This window comes from Trichosurus vulpecula, chromosome 8, assembly GCF_011100635.1.
Source record: "Trichosurus vulpecula isolate mTriVul1 chromosome 8, mTriVul1.pri, whole genome shotgun sequence".
Lineage (NCBI taxonomy): Eukaryota > Metazoa > Chordata > Mammalia > Diprotodontia > Phalangeridae > Trichosurus > Trichosurus vulpecula.
The window spans coordinates 195,544,943-195,562,768 of record NC_050580.1 but is presented as its reverse complement, the minus strand read 5'-3'; the positions used below and the strand labels follow the sequence as shown (position 1 = coordinate 195,562,768).

At 37.6% G+C, this 17,826-nt stretch overlaps 1 protein-coding gene across 1 annotated transcript in view; it reads right to left on the bottom strand.

Annotated features, from left to right (window-relative positions):
- Positions 1-17,826, bottom strand: part of RTF1 (RTF1 homolog, Paf1/RNA polymerase II complex component) — a 49,099-nt gene that overhangs the window by 10,579 nt on the left and 20,694 nt on the right. The window contains exons 3-12 of the mRNA XM_036735445.1: positions 16,741-16,888; positions 15,824-16,028; positions 12,368-12,482; positions 9,997-10,108; positions 9,333-9,468; positions 8,169-8,346; positions 6,866-6,948; positions 995-1,082; positions 788-895; positions 110-187 (exon numbers count right to left, since the gene is read on the bottom strand). Of these exons, the coding sequence (XP_036591340.1) occupies positions 110-187; positions 788-895; positions 995-1,082; positions 6,866-6,948; positions 8,169-8,346; positions 9,333-9,468; positions 9,997-10,108; positions 12,368-12,482; positions 15,824-16,028; positions 16,741-16,888 (1,251 nt within the window). The remainder of the gene's footprint in view (positions 1-109; positions 188-787; positions 896-994; positions 1,083-6,865; positions 6,949-8,168; positions 8,347-9,332; positions 9,469-9,996; positions 10,109-12,367; positions 12,483-15,823; positions 16,029-16,740; positions 16,889-17,826) is intronic.

Here is a 17,826-nt window from a genome sequence, read left to right as displayed (position 1 = left end):
CCTTTCCCAAGTCCCTCACTCCACAAAACACCAGTAGTTTCTGTCTTCATATCACTTTAACACAGCATCACTGAGGAGTCTGAGGCCCAGCCCAAGAACTCTCTCTTACCTTTTCCTTCAGAAGCTGCGTTTTTTTCATGGCATAGTTGGGTGGAGCTTTTCTGAATCTCTCTTTCTCTTTTACAATCTGTACCGGAGAGGAGGAGACATCAGGAATGAGGTAAGAGTCTTGTTATTTTAAAAATATCTTTGCAGATGAGATAAACAAAGTCCTTCCTGGAAGCAGCTTCTCTTCCTAGGGCTGAGCCAGGCCCCACAGAAAGAGTTCGTTCCAAGGGATAGGCTGGTGCTGACTGAGCTATGGAGAAGTTTCAGGGACAGTCTGAAAAAGGAGTATATACCAATAAGCTCTGCAGCAGCCTGTGGGTCTAGGATTGTAATGCTAGCTGCTGCCTAGGAGAAAACTACAGAAACTGAAGAACACAAAGAGAAGATCTGCAGAACTATAGGAAGCAGAAGATGGAGGATGAACTTCAGCAAAATGCTTTGCAGAAGGAAAGTCGTTGAAGCACCAAGTCATGGCAGAATAGTCAGGCACTCAAACCCCCGAACCCTGGGTTTATTTCCTTCGTCTATGACTTTCTTCTTGGAATCTTCTTCCCCACTCATTAAGAAAACAGAATAGCTAAAAAAGTGTCAGACCTCAAAATCTAGCAGAGCCTAGAATCTTGACCCTCACTCATCGGTCCCTGATGAACTGCCAGTCCCTGGGTTATCAGCTTCTCACCTCTTCAATATCCTGATCATTGAATTTATAATTCAAAGCTTCTTTAATGGATAATTCCTTCTTGTTGATTTCATCCAAGGTAGGCAGCTGCATGCCAGCAGAAAACATCTGAATATCCAACCCGGAAAAAAAAAAAGACAAAATGTCAAGAAGGAATCTAAAGGTGACTGTGTTACATCTTTAGTTACCGAAAGTCAATAAACTTACCGCTTCTTTCCATTTCATGAATTCACTTTCTGTGAATTCTTGATTTGAGACAAACTCCAGGCGGAATACTCGCTGGTCACTGCCATGCCTAAGACAAAAAAATTGAGCACTATTCAAACTACGAATGGTTACTGTGGAAGACATCATACAGTTATATCAGAGTTATGTACTATTCTCATCAGTGCTGCCCTAATACAAATTTCAATAAATTCCGCCAGTCAATCCAGAACAAGCATTCCTAGTACCTTCCTGCCTCCTAAATGGCATGAACGATGGAGAGGACAGAGGTTCTATCTCTTGAGGACTCCCAGGAAACCATATAGGAAATGACCCATAGTTGAGGGTAGGGCCTAAAAAAGAGTTTTTTTTTTAAATGTTTATCTTTTTTTTTTTGTTTGTTTTTTTATTTTTTTGGAGGTGGGGAGAGATGGCAATTGGGGTTAAGTGACTTGCCCAAGGTCACACAGCTAGTAAGTGTGTCGAGTGTCTGAGGCCAGATTTGAACTCGGGTCCTCCTGATTCCAGAGGCAGTGCTCTACTCACTGCACCACCTAGCTGCCCCTTAAATGTTTATCATAAATGATCATCTCAGCAAATAAAACAATCAAGCTCAAAGAACTACTTACATTAAAGAAATATCTTGAACAAGAACTTAATTGCTTTGTATTTCCTCCTAATTTCTTATCTTTACACAAAGTTTTGTTGTAGTTTAGCCAATGTAATTACTCTAATTCTGTTTTCTTTGGTTTGTGTTATTTCAACATTTTATATAGTTTTTATATTTGTAAGTTTGAGAGAGGAAGGGCCAAAAAAAGAGAAGGCAGGCTGGTTATGTAGCTATAATGAAGGATAACTCATGGACAGTCTCTACGCTCCAATGACATTCATGCAAAGTCAAGATATATAGAGGAAGTACCTCAGCATGTTGGTGGATCCCTCCATTGGAAGATTTATAAAAGGACATGGATAGAGTTGCATAGGATAAAAATAATATGGAGGGATTGTGATTTGCATTACTGAAGGGAGTACCTATTTTGATGAAATCACAGATCCATCAAAGTATTCTTGTATTTTTAATAGTGTAGTAATACCCCACTACATTAACAAACTACAATTTATTCACTCATTCGACAACCAGTATGGAATGGTTATATGTGTATATATATATACATATGTCTGAGTACAGAGATAGACAGAAAACCAGAGACAGAGGATAGAGAGATAAGCTGTTATTGACAGTTTTGATTTATCTTCACTAAACTCCTAACACAATGCCTTATGCTAAGGAGGTGAGCCTGGTTTCCTGAAGGCTACAGACTTTGCCATAGGGAAAGTTCTAGGAATCTGAAAAAGAAAGCATAAGATAAGTGAAGAAATATATGTTTTGTGTCTGAAGGCCAAGCTGGTTAAGTGCGAGGGGGTTTATCATTAGACTGATGGCAAGATATACTTTATACTTAACACAAAAATCCACCTTTTTAACATCTATTATTTTTCTGGTGATGCTATGGAACACCACATCATTTAGGAATCAGAATTATGGGTGACTCAAAAGAAAATGCAGACATATGGTGGATATAGGTAGGCTTAGGCATGTTACCAATGATAACTTTTGTATTTGATGTATAGCAAGATAATTCATAGAAGGAAGGTTACTAGCATTCAATTCCAACCCCTCCTTTTATGAATAAAGAGGCCGAGGTCCAAAGACTATGACTTGCCAATGTGTGACAAGTGTCAATTCTGGGATGGGAAGTCAGGTTCTATGACTCCAATTCCAGTCCTCTTTCCACTATACCAAACCAGAGGCAGCAAGCAATGTTGGTGTGACATAGAAGCAAGGAGAAGCAGGGTATCACTTCCACCAACTGGCCCTGTCTGCAGAAGAATAACCAGGGCAGAAATCCCAGGCCAAAGAGAAGCCTACACTTCTGCCATTGTGAACCAACACAAATTTCCAGTTGGCTGATAAGGTCTGAATCCAGCAGCAGGCTACTCTTGCTCAGACCCAAACACAAGTCAGGAACTTGCAGAGCTCAGATCAGGGGAGCAGCGATCAGACTTTGCCATAGATAGGATCACTCTGGGAGCATTGAAAGCTTTCAGTTCTCCAGCCTGTCCCTGAGATTCTGGAATAACACAACTCTTAATAACCCAAGAAAGCAGCAAGAGAACCAACTGAGACCTTCCCTCCAGAAGTTCCACAGAGTCTAGCCCTAATATCAAATCCAAAGTCAGAAAGTAGGATGGAAACATGAACAAACAAAAAAAGAACCACATCACAATGAGCTATTATGATGGCATGGAAGCTAAAACAAGTCATATCACATTAAGAGCTCAGGAAAATATGACCTTAAGTATGTTGTAAATGGATTTGAAAAGGCTCCTTTGAGTTTGAAAGACTTCTGTTAAAAGCCGTCACATTCATTACATAGTTGAAGAGATTTAGCTGTCTACAAAATATGAAGAGAATGACTCCAAAGCATCTACATGCAAAGTGTGAGAGAAAAAACCAGAATGAGCACATATTCAACCGGGATTCCTGGGAGAAATAGTTTTTTTTTTTAAAAAAGAGAATTAGAAAATGTTTTATAAATGAAATGAGAATGCTTGAGGAAAAAAAACTGGAAAAGAAATGAGAGCTACGGAAGAAACAATGGGAAATAGGAATTAGTAGCTTGGCACAAAAACCTTGCCCAAGCAACAAAATCTGTGAAAATTAGAATGGATCAAATAGAAGCCAATGAGTCCAGGAGGCAACAAGAAATATTAAAACAAAGTCAAAAAGGCAAAAAAAAAAACCCAGAAGAAAATGTAATATCTCTCATAGCAAAAACAACTGACCTATAAAACAGATCCAGGAAGAAAAAAATTAAGAATCGTTGAACTAATGGAACACCATGACCAAAAAAAGTTTGGACATCCTATTTCAAGAATCTTGAAATAAAATTGCATAGATCTCTTACAACCAAAAGACAAAGGAGAAATAGAAAGAATGTACTGGTTGCCTTCTGAAACCTTCAAATGAAAACATCATAGCCAAAATCCAGAGCTTCCAGGTCAAAGGAAAATTACTGCAAATAGGTAGAAGGAATTCAAGTACCATGGAGCTATAGTTAAGATCACACATGATTTAGCAGTCACCACCATAAAGGAACAGAGAACTTGACTGTGACATTCCGGAAGGCAAAGGATATGGGCTTACAGCCAAAACTAACTTACACATCAAAATTGAGCTTAATAATATGGGGGTAAAAATGGATCTTTAATGAAATAGACTTCTAACATTCCTGATGAAAAGATCAGAGCTGCAGAGAAAATCTAAACTTCAAACACAAGAGCAAGAGAAAACAAAAAACGGTAAACATGAATGAACAGTAACAGAGTGAAGAAGTATAAACTACTTATATTCAAATGTGTGGAGATGATCATATGTCCCCTCTGAACCATATCTTTAGTAGGGTTTAGAGAGGGTAGAAGGTCTAGTAGTGGCTGTGTTACGTTCTGATGATCTTAAAAATGGAAAGAGAGGGGAACGGGAATATGCTGAAGGAGAAGGGAAAGGAAGGAAGGTTAGAGAAAATCATCTCACATAATCAGAATATACAAATAGCCATCCATACAAATGAAAAGGGGGTAGCAGCTGATGACATGTGAACTTTATTTTCATCTTAACTGGTCAAAAGAAAGCAAGGAGAGAGGGAAAGAAGGGGAGGGGGGAGAGAGGGAGAAAGGAGAGGGAGGGAGAAAGGAAAGGGAGAGAGAGGGAGGGAGGGGGAGAGATTTTACACAACACGGAAATAAGAGAAGGGAGGGTGGGGGGTGTTGAAGGCAGGATATGTGAAGGGTAGATGAAGGGAGGGATTAGATCTAAGCAAAACAAGTTCTAAGGATGTACAGAAATATTTCATAACTTTTTTTTGAGGTAGCAAAGCATGGGAATCTGAGGGGGTACCCATAAACTGAGGAATGGATAAACAAGTTATTATAGATAAATGTGATGGAATACTATTATGCTGAACTCTTAGCAACATAATGAGAGAACTAATGTGAAATACATCCTACCCACTTCCCTTAGAAAAGTGAAGGACTCAAGAGTGGAGAATGATACAAATTTTTTTTAGGAAATGGCCAATGTGGAAATCTGTTTTGATTGGCTATACATGTTTGCAATGTGTTTTTGTTTTTCTTGTGTTTTCAATGGGGACTGAGGGGGAGGGAACTGGGAAGGAGAGAAGGCTGATCTTTGTAAAGGTCTCTAGGCAACTGTGTAGATCCTCTATTGGAGAATTATGGAAACACATGGATAAGAGCTATACAAAACAAAAAATTAAGTATTTAATGTACACTGATAGATATTTAGTCAATATTCTAAATCACTAATAATTAAGATTTGTCTTGAGGAAATAGGTAACATCTATCTCTGTTACAAAAGTCTATGTAATAAAGGACTTATTCTTTGAAGGTACAGAAAAATGTATGAATCTGTGTAATATTGGTGGCTTGTTACATGGTAGTTTGCTGATGGCATTCCTAATCTCTGCTGTTCAGTTTGGTCTATGTAGGTTATCTATATCTTAGTTTCTACCTTCAAAGAGGATGTTTATTAAGTTTTCTGGGAAGGTGATCTCAGGATCAAATCCTACATTTTCTGCTTTTTGAAGAAAACTTTGGTGAGATCTTGATGGATCCTTTCTGATATGTAGTATTTTTTTTTATTCCTGGAAGTTTAAAGAGTTTTTTGCCTTGTCCCTATGTTTAAGTTTCAGGATAATGTGCTTTGGACAAGTTCACTTTTAATTTCTCCTTACAAGTTTTGGAAAGCATACATTTATGCAGTATACTTTGTTTTTAATAATTCTGGGAAAAATTTTCCTAATAACAATATAAAAGTAACAATATTTTCTTTAAAAAAAAGTATTCTGGAACACCAAGAATTCTGAGGTTCCCCTTCGTGGATCGGTCTCTTAAATATTTAACTTGCTTCTGCACTGCTTCTAAATATTTTGCTAGATGAGTTATTTTCTGAGCTTTTTTTCCTCTTCTCCTTCTTAATTTCCTATGCTTTTTGGTTATAGCCAATGAAAATGCCAAATTCTCTCTTCCCAAGATTCTTAACTGGATCCACTTCTTTCAATTCCTTTTACCATTTACTTTGGAAAAGTTGGATTCTTATCTTAATCCTTTCATTGCATTATCCATTTGAGAACCTCTCTCAGGATTTCCTTTCCGCTGAAGCCATTCTAATACTAATACTCAGTGTTACTTCTGACATCTTTTCTACTCTCTTAAACAATAATTTAAAAAATATTAACGCTTTCTTTTGATTAGCTAGATATATTTTTGGTGAGCTTTAATTTTCTTATTAAAATTTCTAGCAATCTTTTCTTTTCAGCACTTCCATTGCTATTTCAATAGGGGGGCTGTGCATGAAGAGCTTGACTCTCTTAGCCAGGATTAGTCCACCATTTTCCTCTCCTATATTTCCTTTACCCTACTCTACATTATTTCTTTTTAGGCAGATGGGGAAATAAGACAAGGATACATTGACACTTTGAGCTAAGCAATGGAAGGGTTACTTCTAATCTTAACTAATGACTTGCTGTGCCATCATGGGTCAAATTTTTCTTTATGTCTCAGTTTCCCTAGCTGTGAATAAGCAATTTCTCATGTACCTCTATAGAAAGGTAGAAAAGGAAAAGCAAAGGTTATCTACCACACCCATATGAGTGTGTGCCTGTATGAATACTATCCATTTTTCTATCTTGAATACTAACCCCCAACATTAAACAGGAAGAATGTAACAAATGACAAAAGGCACTTACTACATGACAAAGGAAAGGAAATCTTTAAGAATCCTATTTCTCTTACCTCAACTGTAATCCTTTGTTTGTCCTGGTGCCACCCAGCTGGTAAACCTTGGCTGTCTCCACAACACCAGTGATTTCAGCAACCTAAAGGAAGGATATACCAGTCAAAAACATATACATAAAAGCCTAGATATCCAATCTTCCTAGAGTATATCTAAGAAAAGTAGCTACTTGACTCCATTCTGACAGGAACATAATGGAGTTGCATCCCTCAATTATTATGAATAGAAAACAAACTTAATGGAAATGTATCTAATTATGCCATGTATCAAATTCCAGGGACTTGAGTATTTCAGATCTAATGTGATTTTTATTTTACTGATGGGATTCATTTAGGGCTTCAGATACCTGATTATATCATATGGAAATTTTTCACTATTTTATTTTTTTAAGGAGTCTAGACCTATGATTTCATTTTTAGAGGAAGCTCTCTGTATAGAAACTCCCTCCACTAATGCAGATTGGCAATTCTTCTGAGATGTAGTCTTAAGAGAGATGTCTCGGGTAGTGATAAGTTAGTACATGTTAAAGGGCACACTTGAACCCAGGTCTTCTTGACTCCAAAGTCAGATCTCTAGACATTAAGGCACACTGCTCCTCCAAGTGGTTTTGTGTAAGAAAAAAAAAATCTTTTATTTCCTTCCAGATGGACAAAGTCCTCATTGCTTATTTCTGACATACCTCCTCCTTGCCCTGAAGACAAAAAAGCTGAAGACATTATCCCTGGGTTCTCAGAGTCCTATGTGGCACCTAAGCTAGCAGAAAGGAATTTCCTCAAGAATTTCATGGATTAAACAAGAGAGAAAGAGGTCTCTAGGCAGCTCTCTACTCAATAATTTTTTTTTATTATTGTAGTTTATGGACAAATCTAACGCCAATTTCTTCTACTGTGCTCACATGTAAGGGCAAGAAGTAGAAAGGAACATAAGGCATTGCAGCCTAGAACAACTCTGAAATCTAGTTTATGATTACAACGAAGGGATGAAATGACCCATCCCAACTAAGGCACAAATGTAGTAACAGCTTCTGATCCAATAGCTTTTGAGTACTGAACAAAAACAGCAGTCTCTGGGATAATGCTGTACAGTTCTTTATTCAAATATCAACAACTCATTTCCTATATTTGGTCTAGAAGAAAATAAAAGCCTTTGTGTGATGTGGATACCACTTGTCACCAACCAACTCAAATCAGCCTAGTAATCCACTGCACATGTCCCAACTTTCTTCAGGCAAAAAAACCCAACCATTTCCAATGTTGTGGTATTGTTTCTTAACCCCATGAAGCCAAGAAAACAAATACTCACCCTATAGACAGGTTTACTGTTATGGTTCCCAATGCCAATTCGTACAAAGCATCCTGTAACTGTCTTAGCGAAGAAAGGCATGTGACACCACCGTTCTAGCTTGTGTCGTGATAGCCGCACCCGGTTCAACTCTTCAGGCAGAGAAACTGGCTGTGACTTTGGAGGGACCTCTTCCTTTCTGGGATGGATAAAGGAGTATTGGATAAAAGCATTCATTATGATCATGCATTACACAAACTCCCTACATTTAATTAAACAAAAAAATTCCTATTATGTACAGAACACTGCATTAATAATAGCTAACTAGCATGGACATAATGCTTTTAAGTTTTGCAAAGTGCTTTACAAATATTATTTTATTTGATCCTCGCAACACCACGATGAGGTAAATTTTATTATTATTCCCACTTTACAGATGAGGAAAATGAGGCAGGCAGAGGTTAAGTGACTTGCCCAGGGTCATACAACTAGTGAGTGTCTGAGACTGGATCTGAATTCTAGTCTTCCTGTCTCCAAGTCCAGTGCTCTATCCACTGAGTCATCTTGCTAGATACTGGTAGACCAAGACTGAAAACAGGCCAAGTTCTTGCCCTCAAGGAATTTATCACTGAATAAGGGAGATAAGATAGTACATAAATATTGTAATGCAAACTATGATATATTAAGTGCATAGAAGGGGTTAAAAAAGGTGCTAGCAGATAAAATTCAATTTAATAAAATGTACACTCAGGATTAACCTCATCAAAAAAACTGGCAATTCTTTGCAAAAATGCAAGCTTTAGAAAATGATCACTGATTAGGAGCTGTAAAGAAAGGACAAGTTGTCACATATTGCACCAGTGGGGGCTCCCCAGTAAAACAAGAGAAAAAGCAGGTTGTTCTAAAACAGGTGATGATCTGATAGAGTCAGGAAAAGTACAGAAACTTGTCGAAATGATTTAGAATCTGTTATTTTATCTACTAGTAGCCAGACGGCAAAACGGCTTGGTGTGTTAGCCAGGACCAGAGGCAGACCTCAGCTCAGGTATAATAACATAAGTAAGCTCAGACAGGAAGTTCACAGGCTAAAAAGGGGTTTTTCACAATACTGGGAAGCTCCTGGGCCTTCCTCATGATCAGACACACTTGACTAGAGCCCATCAACCTAAGATACTGCCCACTCACTCCTCTTCTTCATCAGATGATGATGTCCTAGATGAGCGATCAGTCTTCTCACTGGATTTATCATCTTCTTCTTCCTCTTCGTCATCAGAGTACACTTCACTTGTTTTTAATGGCTGTTTTTTGGCAAGCAGCTCAGCTGAAAAGAAAAGGAGAATCTTTGGCTTGGTTCTCAGTGACACTGGAGGCTGAAATAGCATTCATTCTTACAAGAAGATCATAGTGGGCAAGGGAGTAGAGATGTCTGTTTTGGTCAGCATGTCACAATTAAAGTAAGAGGCAGATTCTCTAAACGGCCCAGATTCTGTGATCTCAGGCTATGATGCAAGGATCCCACGGCATTGTGCGAGCTGGCACTGAAGACTATCTACGTTAATGAATGTCTAGAAAATAAGTCTCCATGTGCCACAGTACAAGTTGGTCATCACATACTGGTGATGTTCTCCCTTTGGTTTTGATGGACTCAAGACGCTTGAAATTGACCAAAAGATCAGGCAAGGTAAAAAATTTCAAGAGTCGCAAGACCATAATCTCATCTGGGGAACGGGAGAACTGAAGTAGGGAAATTAACTAGATTTGGAAGTGAAGCCCTGATGGAATAGTCATAAGGATGCCAGACCTACACAAAGTCAAACCAGGCTCAAAGTCATCACTGACTCTGTCTTACCTGTTCGATTCTTCCGTTTTTCTCTCTCTGCTTTCAGTTCTTCCATGGCCTGAGACTTTTTGTCTAGTTTTTCATCCCGCTTGGAACGTCGCTCCTTGTTATGGGACATGACCTAGGAGATTGGTGGGATGAATATGCATCATGTCTTTTGCTTTCAAATTAGCAGCTCACCAGATAATTTCCACATGTTTAGCATCAATCACATTTCTTTACTTTAAATCATATTAAATTTATTATTTTTAGATTTAAGATTTATCTGAATAGAAAGTACATCTCCAAACAGACAAGCAAGGTAGAGTAATAGAGATTTCTGTTGTGTTTCACAAGCCATTTTTGTGTTCCTGATTTCTAAACAGCTTCTAGGATGAAACAGAAACTTGAATCAGAAAATTAGCTTAGGCTGTGACTTGCTGAGTGCTGATAATGCTAAATATAAACTTTTGTAGTGAATAGAAAAATGGATCTATGTCAGGGGCCACTGTGTAAAAGGCTAGATAGCAAATATTTTAGGCTTTGCAGGCCAAGAGGCAAAACTGAAGATATTACACAGGTACTTAAATAATGAGATAAAACAAATTTCTAGAATTTTATTAACAAAATTAAAATATAATAATTACTATAATGTGCAATTTTTGGTAATACTGGTGTACTAATGAGGAGGTCAGAATTCTTTATTTGGGGATAACTTTTCACTTGTGTTTCAAAGTTAGCACTCCTTATCATCAAAATTGAACGCAAAAGTTCATCTGCCAATGCTGATCTGTAATGAAATTTTACATACTTCAACTTTGAAAATATCTCTCCCACAGAGACAGGTACTACCTAATACTGATATCAACCCATAAGCATATGATTTTTACTGAGCATATTCACTGTGTGAAAGGCATTTATAGAATGCTATTAGATTCTTTTCCTGATATTTGCTTTTTATCAAGTCACTACATTTCAGATCCTCAGTTACACAGTTAAAAGGATTTTGAAATGTGGAAATTTCTTTTGCATTTGCATTTAGGTACAAAAATTGCTGCTAGAACTGCAGTTTGAGCTCAGAAAATATATTCATTGGTAATCTGTGTGGGAATGGAGAGCTTGTTCTTGTTTTAACTTTTGACAGCAGGGGAAATGTATAAAGCAGTTCAGCATTGCTTTTGATTCAAACATTAGCTCTCATAAAATTGACTTTACCTCAATAAAAATTTTGTATGTGTTACAGTTATCCCTTCCATATCGTGGAAATTAGGGGTATAGTGCCCCCACAATCTGGAAAATCCATGTAAAAATTTTTGGCCCTCCCTTTATACCAGAGAAGAAGTCTGAATTATTATGGTATTTAAAGATTACATATGTTCATATTGTACAATACCACACATACATTTTATGCACTTCTGAGTTTCTAAACTTTTTCTGTGTCACCTGCTGGCCTTCGTGTGTCATCTGCAGCTTCCGCAAAACTGTCCACAATTCCCATTTAATTTCTTATGTCGATCCACACAATATATTGAAACCACGATGGAGAAAGTCCCAATGTAGTAGGGGTAACTATTGTTTTCCATTAAATTTTAGATTAAATTCATTAAGAGACATCATTAAGTCTGAAGCAAAAGCTAAAGTTCTTATTCATATAAATGTCAATCTTGGCCCTATGGTTAAAAAAAACTAATAAAACTTTTTTCTTTCTCTTCTTGTTTTGACACTATGATAAAATGTTATGGAATGACAAACCTCATGGCACTGAAACACAGTTGAGTTGTAACTGTTTCACTTGGATTTGTAGTGCACTGAGCAGTAGTGTGATACAAAGAAAGACTGACTTACAATCTGTCACAACTACTCAACTCTGCCATTGTTCTGCAATGGCAGCCACAGACAATAAACCAATAAGTGAGTGTGGCTGTGTTCCAATAAAACTTTACTTAAAAATGTAAAAACTATTCTTAGTTCTCAGGCCATATAAAAACAGGCAGTAGGCTGGATTTGTCTCACCTATTGTAGTTTGCTGACTCCTGATTTTTTGTCATTAAGCCAGGATGACAAATATCTTTCATGTTAAGTGGGGAAAAATTTATGCCATTTTACTCTGAGGAAAAGCCAAAATGAAAAGATGATACCTTCCCAAGCCCCAGATTTATCCTAGGAAATCCTAAAGGACAGTCCCAAAGCCAGAACTACCAGAATGAGAAAAAACCCAAACGTTCCCAGACCTGAATGAAACTCAAGATAGAATTGGTGTAAAATACTTTTAACGTATGCAAATTGAACGTTATCACAAACACAACATTAATCTTGCTTAATAGAAGTTTCTCAGCAACTGTCTTTACATGACAATATAGACACTCTTTTGGAGGACACAGAGCAGGCATGAACTTCCTACCTGGGACTCTTGAATCTGTGTGAGTTTTTTCTTCTCTTGTTCTTCTTCTTGTTTTTTCTTTTTTTCTTTCTTTTCTTTTTTCTTGGCTGTTTTTAATTTCTTCTTAATTTCAAACCTGGTAAAAAGGCATTCAAGAATTCTTAACAATCTATGAAATATAAAGGCTTATAAAACATATTCATAAACTGAAATGCAAATTTTGATATGGGAGGGAGATACTAAGAAGAGGTTTGGCCTTTTGAAGAAGGACTTCAAATACCTGTACTTTACCCAAATTAGTAAATAAGGGAGCTGTACTACAAAAAGTTACTTAAAGAATAAAGAGAGAAATCCCAGTTAAAATAATCTGAAACTGGGAGTGCTTGTCTTTAGATTTTCATAATACCCAGTTCTTTCCAGTTTCAACTCCATGTCACAGAGGAGGATATTACTAGATAAGAAACAATACTGAAAATCCTGGGCAAGTCCCTTACCTCCTCTGGTCTTTAGTTTCCTCATCTGTAAAATGAACTAAATGATCTCTAAAGTCCCTTGTATTTATTCTAAACCTATGATCCCATTATTACTGAGACCAGACCTAAATCTAGTCTTCACTTAAAATCCTGCTAGGAGATAATACTTTCAAATTTTAAAATGGGGACATGGAATCAGCTAAGCATTTGCTGCTAATCAATTTTCAATTAACATGAAAACCATTTCATCCTGGCTCTTAAATACACTGAAAAATGGGCCAGGGAAATGCTGGAGAGGATATGGGAAAGCTGGAACACTTACACTGTTGGTGGAGTTGTGAATGGATCCAGCCATTCTGGAGAGCAATTTGGAACTTACACTCAAAGGGCTATAAAAATGTGCATACCAGGGGCAGGTAGGTGGTGCAGTGAGTAGAGCACCAGCCCTGAAGTCAGAAGGACCTGAGTTCACATCCAGTCTCAAGACACTTGACACACTGTGTGACCTTGGGCAAGTCACTTAACCCCAATTGCCCTGCCTCCCACCCCTCCCCCCCCAAAAAAACACAAAATAAAGTAAAAATGTGCATACCCTTTGACACAGCATTACCATTTCTAGGGCTATATCCCAAAGAGATCACACAAGTGGGAAAGGGACCCATACGCACAAAAATATTTATAGCAGCTCTTTTTGTGGTAGCAAAGAATTGGAAATCAAGGGGATGCCTATCAATTGGTGAATGGCTAAATAAGTTATGGTATATGAATGTAATGGAATACTATTGTGCTATAAGAAATGAGGAGCAGATGGACTTCATAATAACCTGGAAAGACCTATATGATGTGATGCTGAGTGAGGGGAGCAGAACCAGGAGAACATTGTATACAACCGCAGAAATATTGCTTCTGTGATGACTAATTTTGATAGACTTGCTCTTCTCAGCAACACAAGGTTCAAAGACAGCTCCAAAGGAGTCATGATAGAAAACATCCAGAGAAAGAATTACGGAGTCTGAATGCAGATTGAGGCAAACTACTTGCTCTCTTTTTTTTCTCTTCTTTTTTGGTTTTGTTTCTTCTTTCTCATGATTCATTCCACTGGTCGTAATTCGTCTTTACAACTCAACTACTGTGTAAATAAGTTTAATGCAAAGGTATATGTAGAACATATATCAGATTCCATGTCGTCTTGGGGGGAAGGGGAAGAAAACTGGGAACTCAAAAACTTGTAGAACTGAGTGTTGCAAATTAAAAATAAAAAAATCTAAAAAAATTTAAAAAAAAAAAATGGGCCAGGAGGGCAGTCCAGAGATAAGCAACAGAACTACCAAATCTCAAATGCAAGCATCAGGGCTAAACCCCTAAATTCTGGGAAAGAATACACTTATAACTTAGAATGCAAGCACTTCAAAAGCTAATCTGTAAAACCAAACAGCTGTGAAAAAAGTTTTGCTTATTTTAAAATAATTTCACAAAATCTCTAAGGTGGAAAAGATCTCACCAGCCCATAAAGTTCCTGAACACAAATCCCTTCCACAACAAACCTGACATCTTCATCTAACCTTTGCTTGGAAACTACTATCATTTTCTGAGAGCCATTCCAATTTTTTTGACAGCCCTGATAGGATGTTTTTCCTCACAAGCTTAAATCTGCATTTTTCTAATTTTTGCCGATTACTCCCAGACAGCTATAACAGTCCTCTCTTCTCTTTTGTGGTTTAAACACCCCTAATCATGTCAACAGATTCTCATATGCCATGGTCTTAAGGCCCTTCATCATCCTTGGTACTCTTCTCTGGATATTTTCCAGCTTGTCAATATCCTTCCTAAAAATGTAGTGCCCATAACTGAACATAACACAGTAGATGGGATCTAACCTGTAGAGAGGGATCATTTCATTAGTCTTGGACACTATACCTCTCAATGTAGCTTATGAACTTATTAGCTTTTTTTGGCTGCCATACTGCACTTGCTCACTAAAGGCCTGCCCCAGTTCATTCTTGACTGAACTGTTACTTTCTAGGCAAGTCTCCCTTAGTTTGCACCTGAACTTGATTTTTTGAACCCAAGTGAACAATTCTGCATCTACTCCTTTTAAACTTCATCATGATTGATTCAGTCTAATGCTCTACTTTGTCAAGATCTTTTCAGACACTGTCATCTATCACATTAGGTATCCCTCTGAAGTAAGAGTTCTTCACCTTTTTTGTGTCATAGATCCCTTTTAGCAGTCTAGTGAAACCTATGGGCCCCTTCTCAGAATACTTGCTGCATACATTCACAATGGAAGGAAATGCTAAATTCCAGTTAGAGATCATTGAAAATTGAAGATGTATTTTTTTTTCCCATATAAACTGACAAACCTCTTGAAATCTATCCATGGATCATTCGTTTGTGTTGGTAGACCAACTCCTGTTTGGTTATTTGTGTTATCTGTAAATCTGATAAAGCATGCCCTCTATATCTTCACTCAAAGCCATTGATAAAATTGTTAAATATTGCAAAGGCAAGCAGATTCCCAGAATATACTGATGTGCTTGCCTGCATATTCACCTCTTAAGTTCTGGGTTTTAAAGTTTTTTTGATAGCTGAAAATTAAGATATGTTTTATCATTTTCTCATGATTTTCTTTAGCAAATCAAATATATCCACCAATTTCTCTTCTCAGAAGGCTGGTTTTTTGTATAACAATCTTTATGAACATTATGTCTAATAGAGGAAACACAGAAGGGAAGATAAGGAACAAAGCAAAAATGCTGTAAAACACTCCCTGACATGAAGGAAGGATGTAATTTTGCCTTTCCTCCTAGTGACATAGTTAGGAAAATATCTAACCTATGAGATATAGCTAACATTCAAAGTATAGCTAGTACAGTCTAAATGCTTTTTTAGCCACAGTCACATTTCCCAAGAGTAGTTTCTATTTGGAGGTAGGGTTTAATGGGAGGGAGAAGAGAAGGAGGGAAAATAAAGAAAAGAAAGGACATATAACCATAGCTTTTACCTTCTCTTGAGAACCTCTCTCTTTTCTATCCTGTTAAACAGTTCCTGTTCCCTCTCCTTCTCTGTCATTTGTTCTAAACGTGCTCTATCTTCTTCATCTCCCATGAGATCTTCTCCATATCCATCATGGAATTCCTCATCCTCAGAGGAAGAATCCGAATCTGAGCTGGAGGAGGAACTGTTACTGTCCGAGTCAGACACTTCCCCTGAAATGAAATCCTAGTTGTTAAGAATATAATATACTTGAATGAAGTTGATGAATAGAATAGAAACTGTATAGAATGTCCATTTGCTGTCCTTTAGTCCATTACTATCCAAAATAAAAATGGTTTACAGCTCTAACACTAGCTCTGGCTCATCGAAAAGACAGGAAAGAAAATTTAAACACAGGAGAACAAGCCTGAGTTCTCAGTGAGTCATACTTAAAAGACACTAAAACAGAATAGGATGAGAAGAGTGGCATGGAAAAGGAAGAGAGAATCTAACCAATGTGTAGATATTAAAAAGGGCACAAATTAAATTAGCAATTTATCAAGATGAAGTCTGTATCCAGGTCAGTAATAAGGTGCAAAGTTATTTCAAAGGAAATTTTGTTTATTATACTAGCTTAGCAATTTCATATTAATATCTAGTTATGGCAACTGATTCCTAGAATTGGTTTTGCGAGAATTTCTAAAAGTTACTGTGTGCATGTTTGTGTGTCACTTTAGGACTTTTCCTCTCTGTCATGTCTTCAGTAATCAAGAAAAGGAGCTCAGCTTTCTTAGCATCTGCAGATGACAAGATACGGCAATCCCAACAAACTACAGATAAAGGCTTACTCTATATATGGACTGTCCAACGCCATCCTTTAACAACTGTAGCACTTTCATGTGTAGAAGTGAATTTACCAGCTAGGTCTGGAGACTCCTGTCTTACCTTCTTCTGGGGCTGAACTCTCAGCTGAGCTGTCTTTGTCAGAGCTACCCGAGGAAGCAGCTTTGTTTGTCTGTTTTTTCATGGTTCCCTTCTTCTCTATCTTCCCAGTTTTTCCTTTTTTCTTATTTTTTGAGCCTCCAACTGTCCACTGCAAAGAGAAGGGGAAAAAAAGGATTCAAATTTCCGAAGGAGAAAGAAAAATGTGTAGTTTATACCAAGAGAATGAAACATGAATTAAGTACGTGCTATGTGCCAAACATTTTGCTAGACTCTGGGGATGCAAGAAAAACAAATGAAACAATCCCTTCCCTCAAGAAGCTGACATTTGGGGGGAGACATGATGTACATAAATTTGTATGACATGTTTTAAATAAATACAAGGTAATTTTGAGAGGGAAGCTGGGGAAAGGAGAGGAGAGAGGAAAAGAGTGGGGAGAGGAAGAGGCAAACATCAGGAAAGGCCTTGTATGGAAGATGGTATCTAAACTGAGCTTTGAAGGAAACCAAGGATTCTAAAAGAGAAGGCTGAGAAGCAAGTGCATTCTAGGCATGGGAGACAGCATATGCAAAGGCAAATGGTGTGTCATGTGTGAGGAGTAACAAAGCTAGATTGGCTGTACCACAGAGTGCTCAAACTGAAGTAATTTGATAAAGATTTGCTAACTTGAAGTGAAACAAAATTTAACAGCAGCCAAAGTAGGTAATTTGGAGAATCTAGGACAAGGCTGAAAGGAAGCTCTTCTCCTCTCATTGTGGAGGGGATATTAGAAGTCACAGCAATCTTGAAATAAACCACCTAGGCGGTTTGTGCCTTTAACACATTTTCTTATATTGTTAATCTGAGAACACATAACCCAAGTGGACGCTTGAAAGACATCAAACACGAGTAAAGTCAGAGTGAAATTTTTTTTAAAAATCAGAATGTGTGGGGCAGCTAGGTGGTGCAGTGAGTAGAGCACCGGCCCTGGAGTCAGGAGGACCTGAGTTCAAATCCGGCCTCAGACACTTGACACATATACTAGCTGTGTGACCTTGGGCAAGTCACTTAACCCCAATTGCCCTGCCAAAAAAGCAAAAATAAATAAA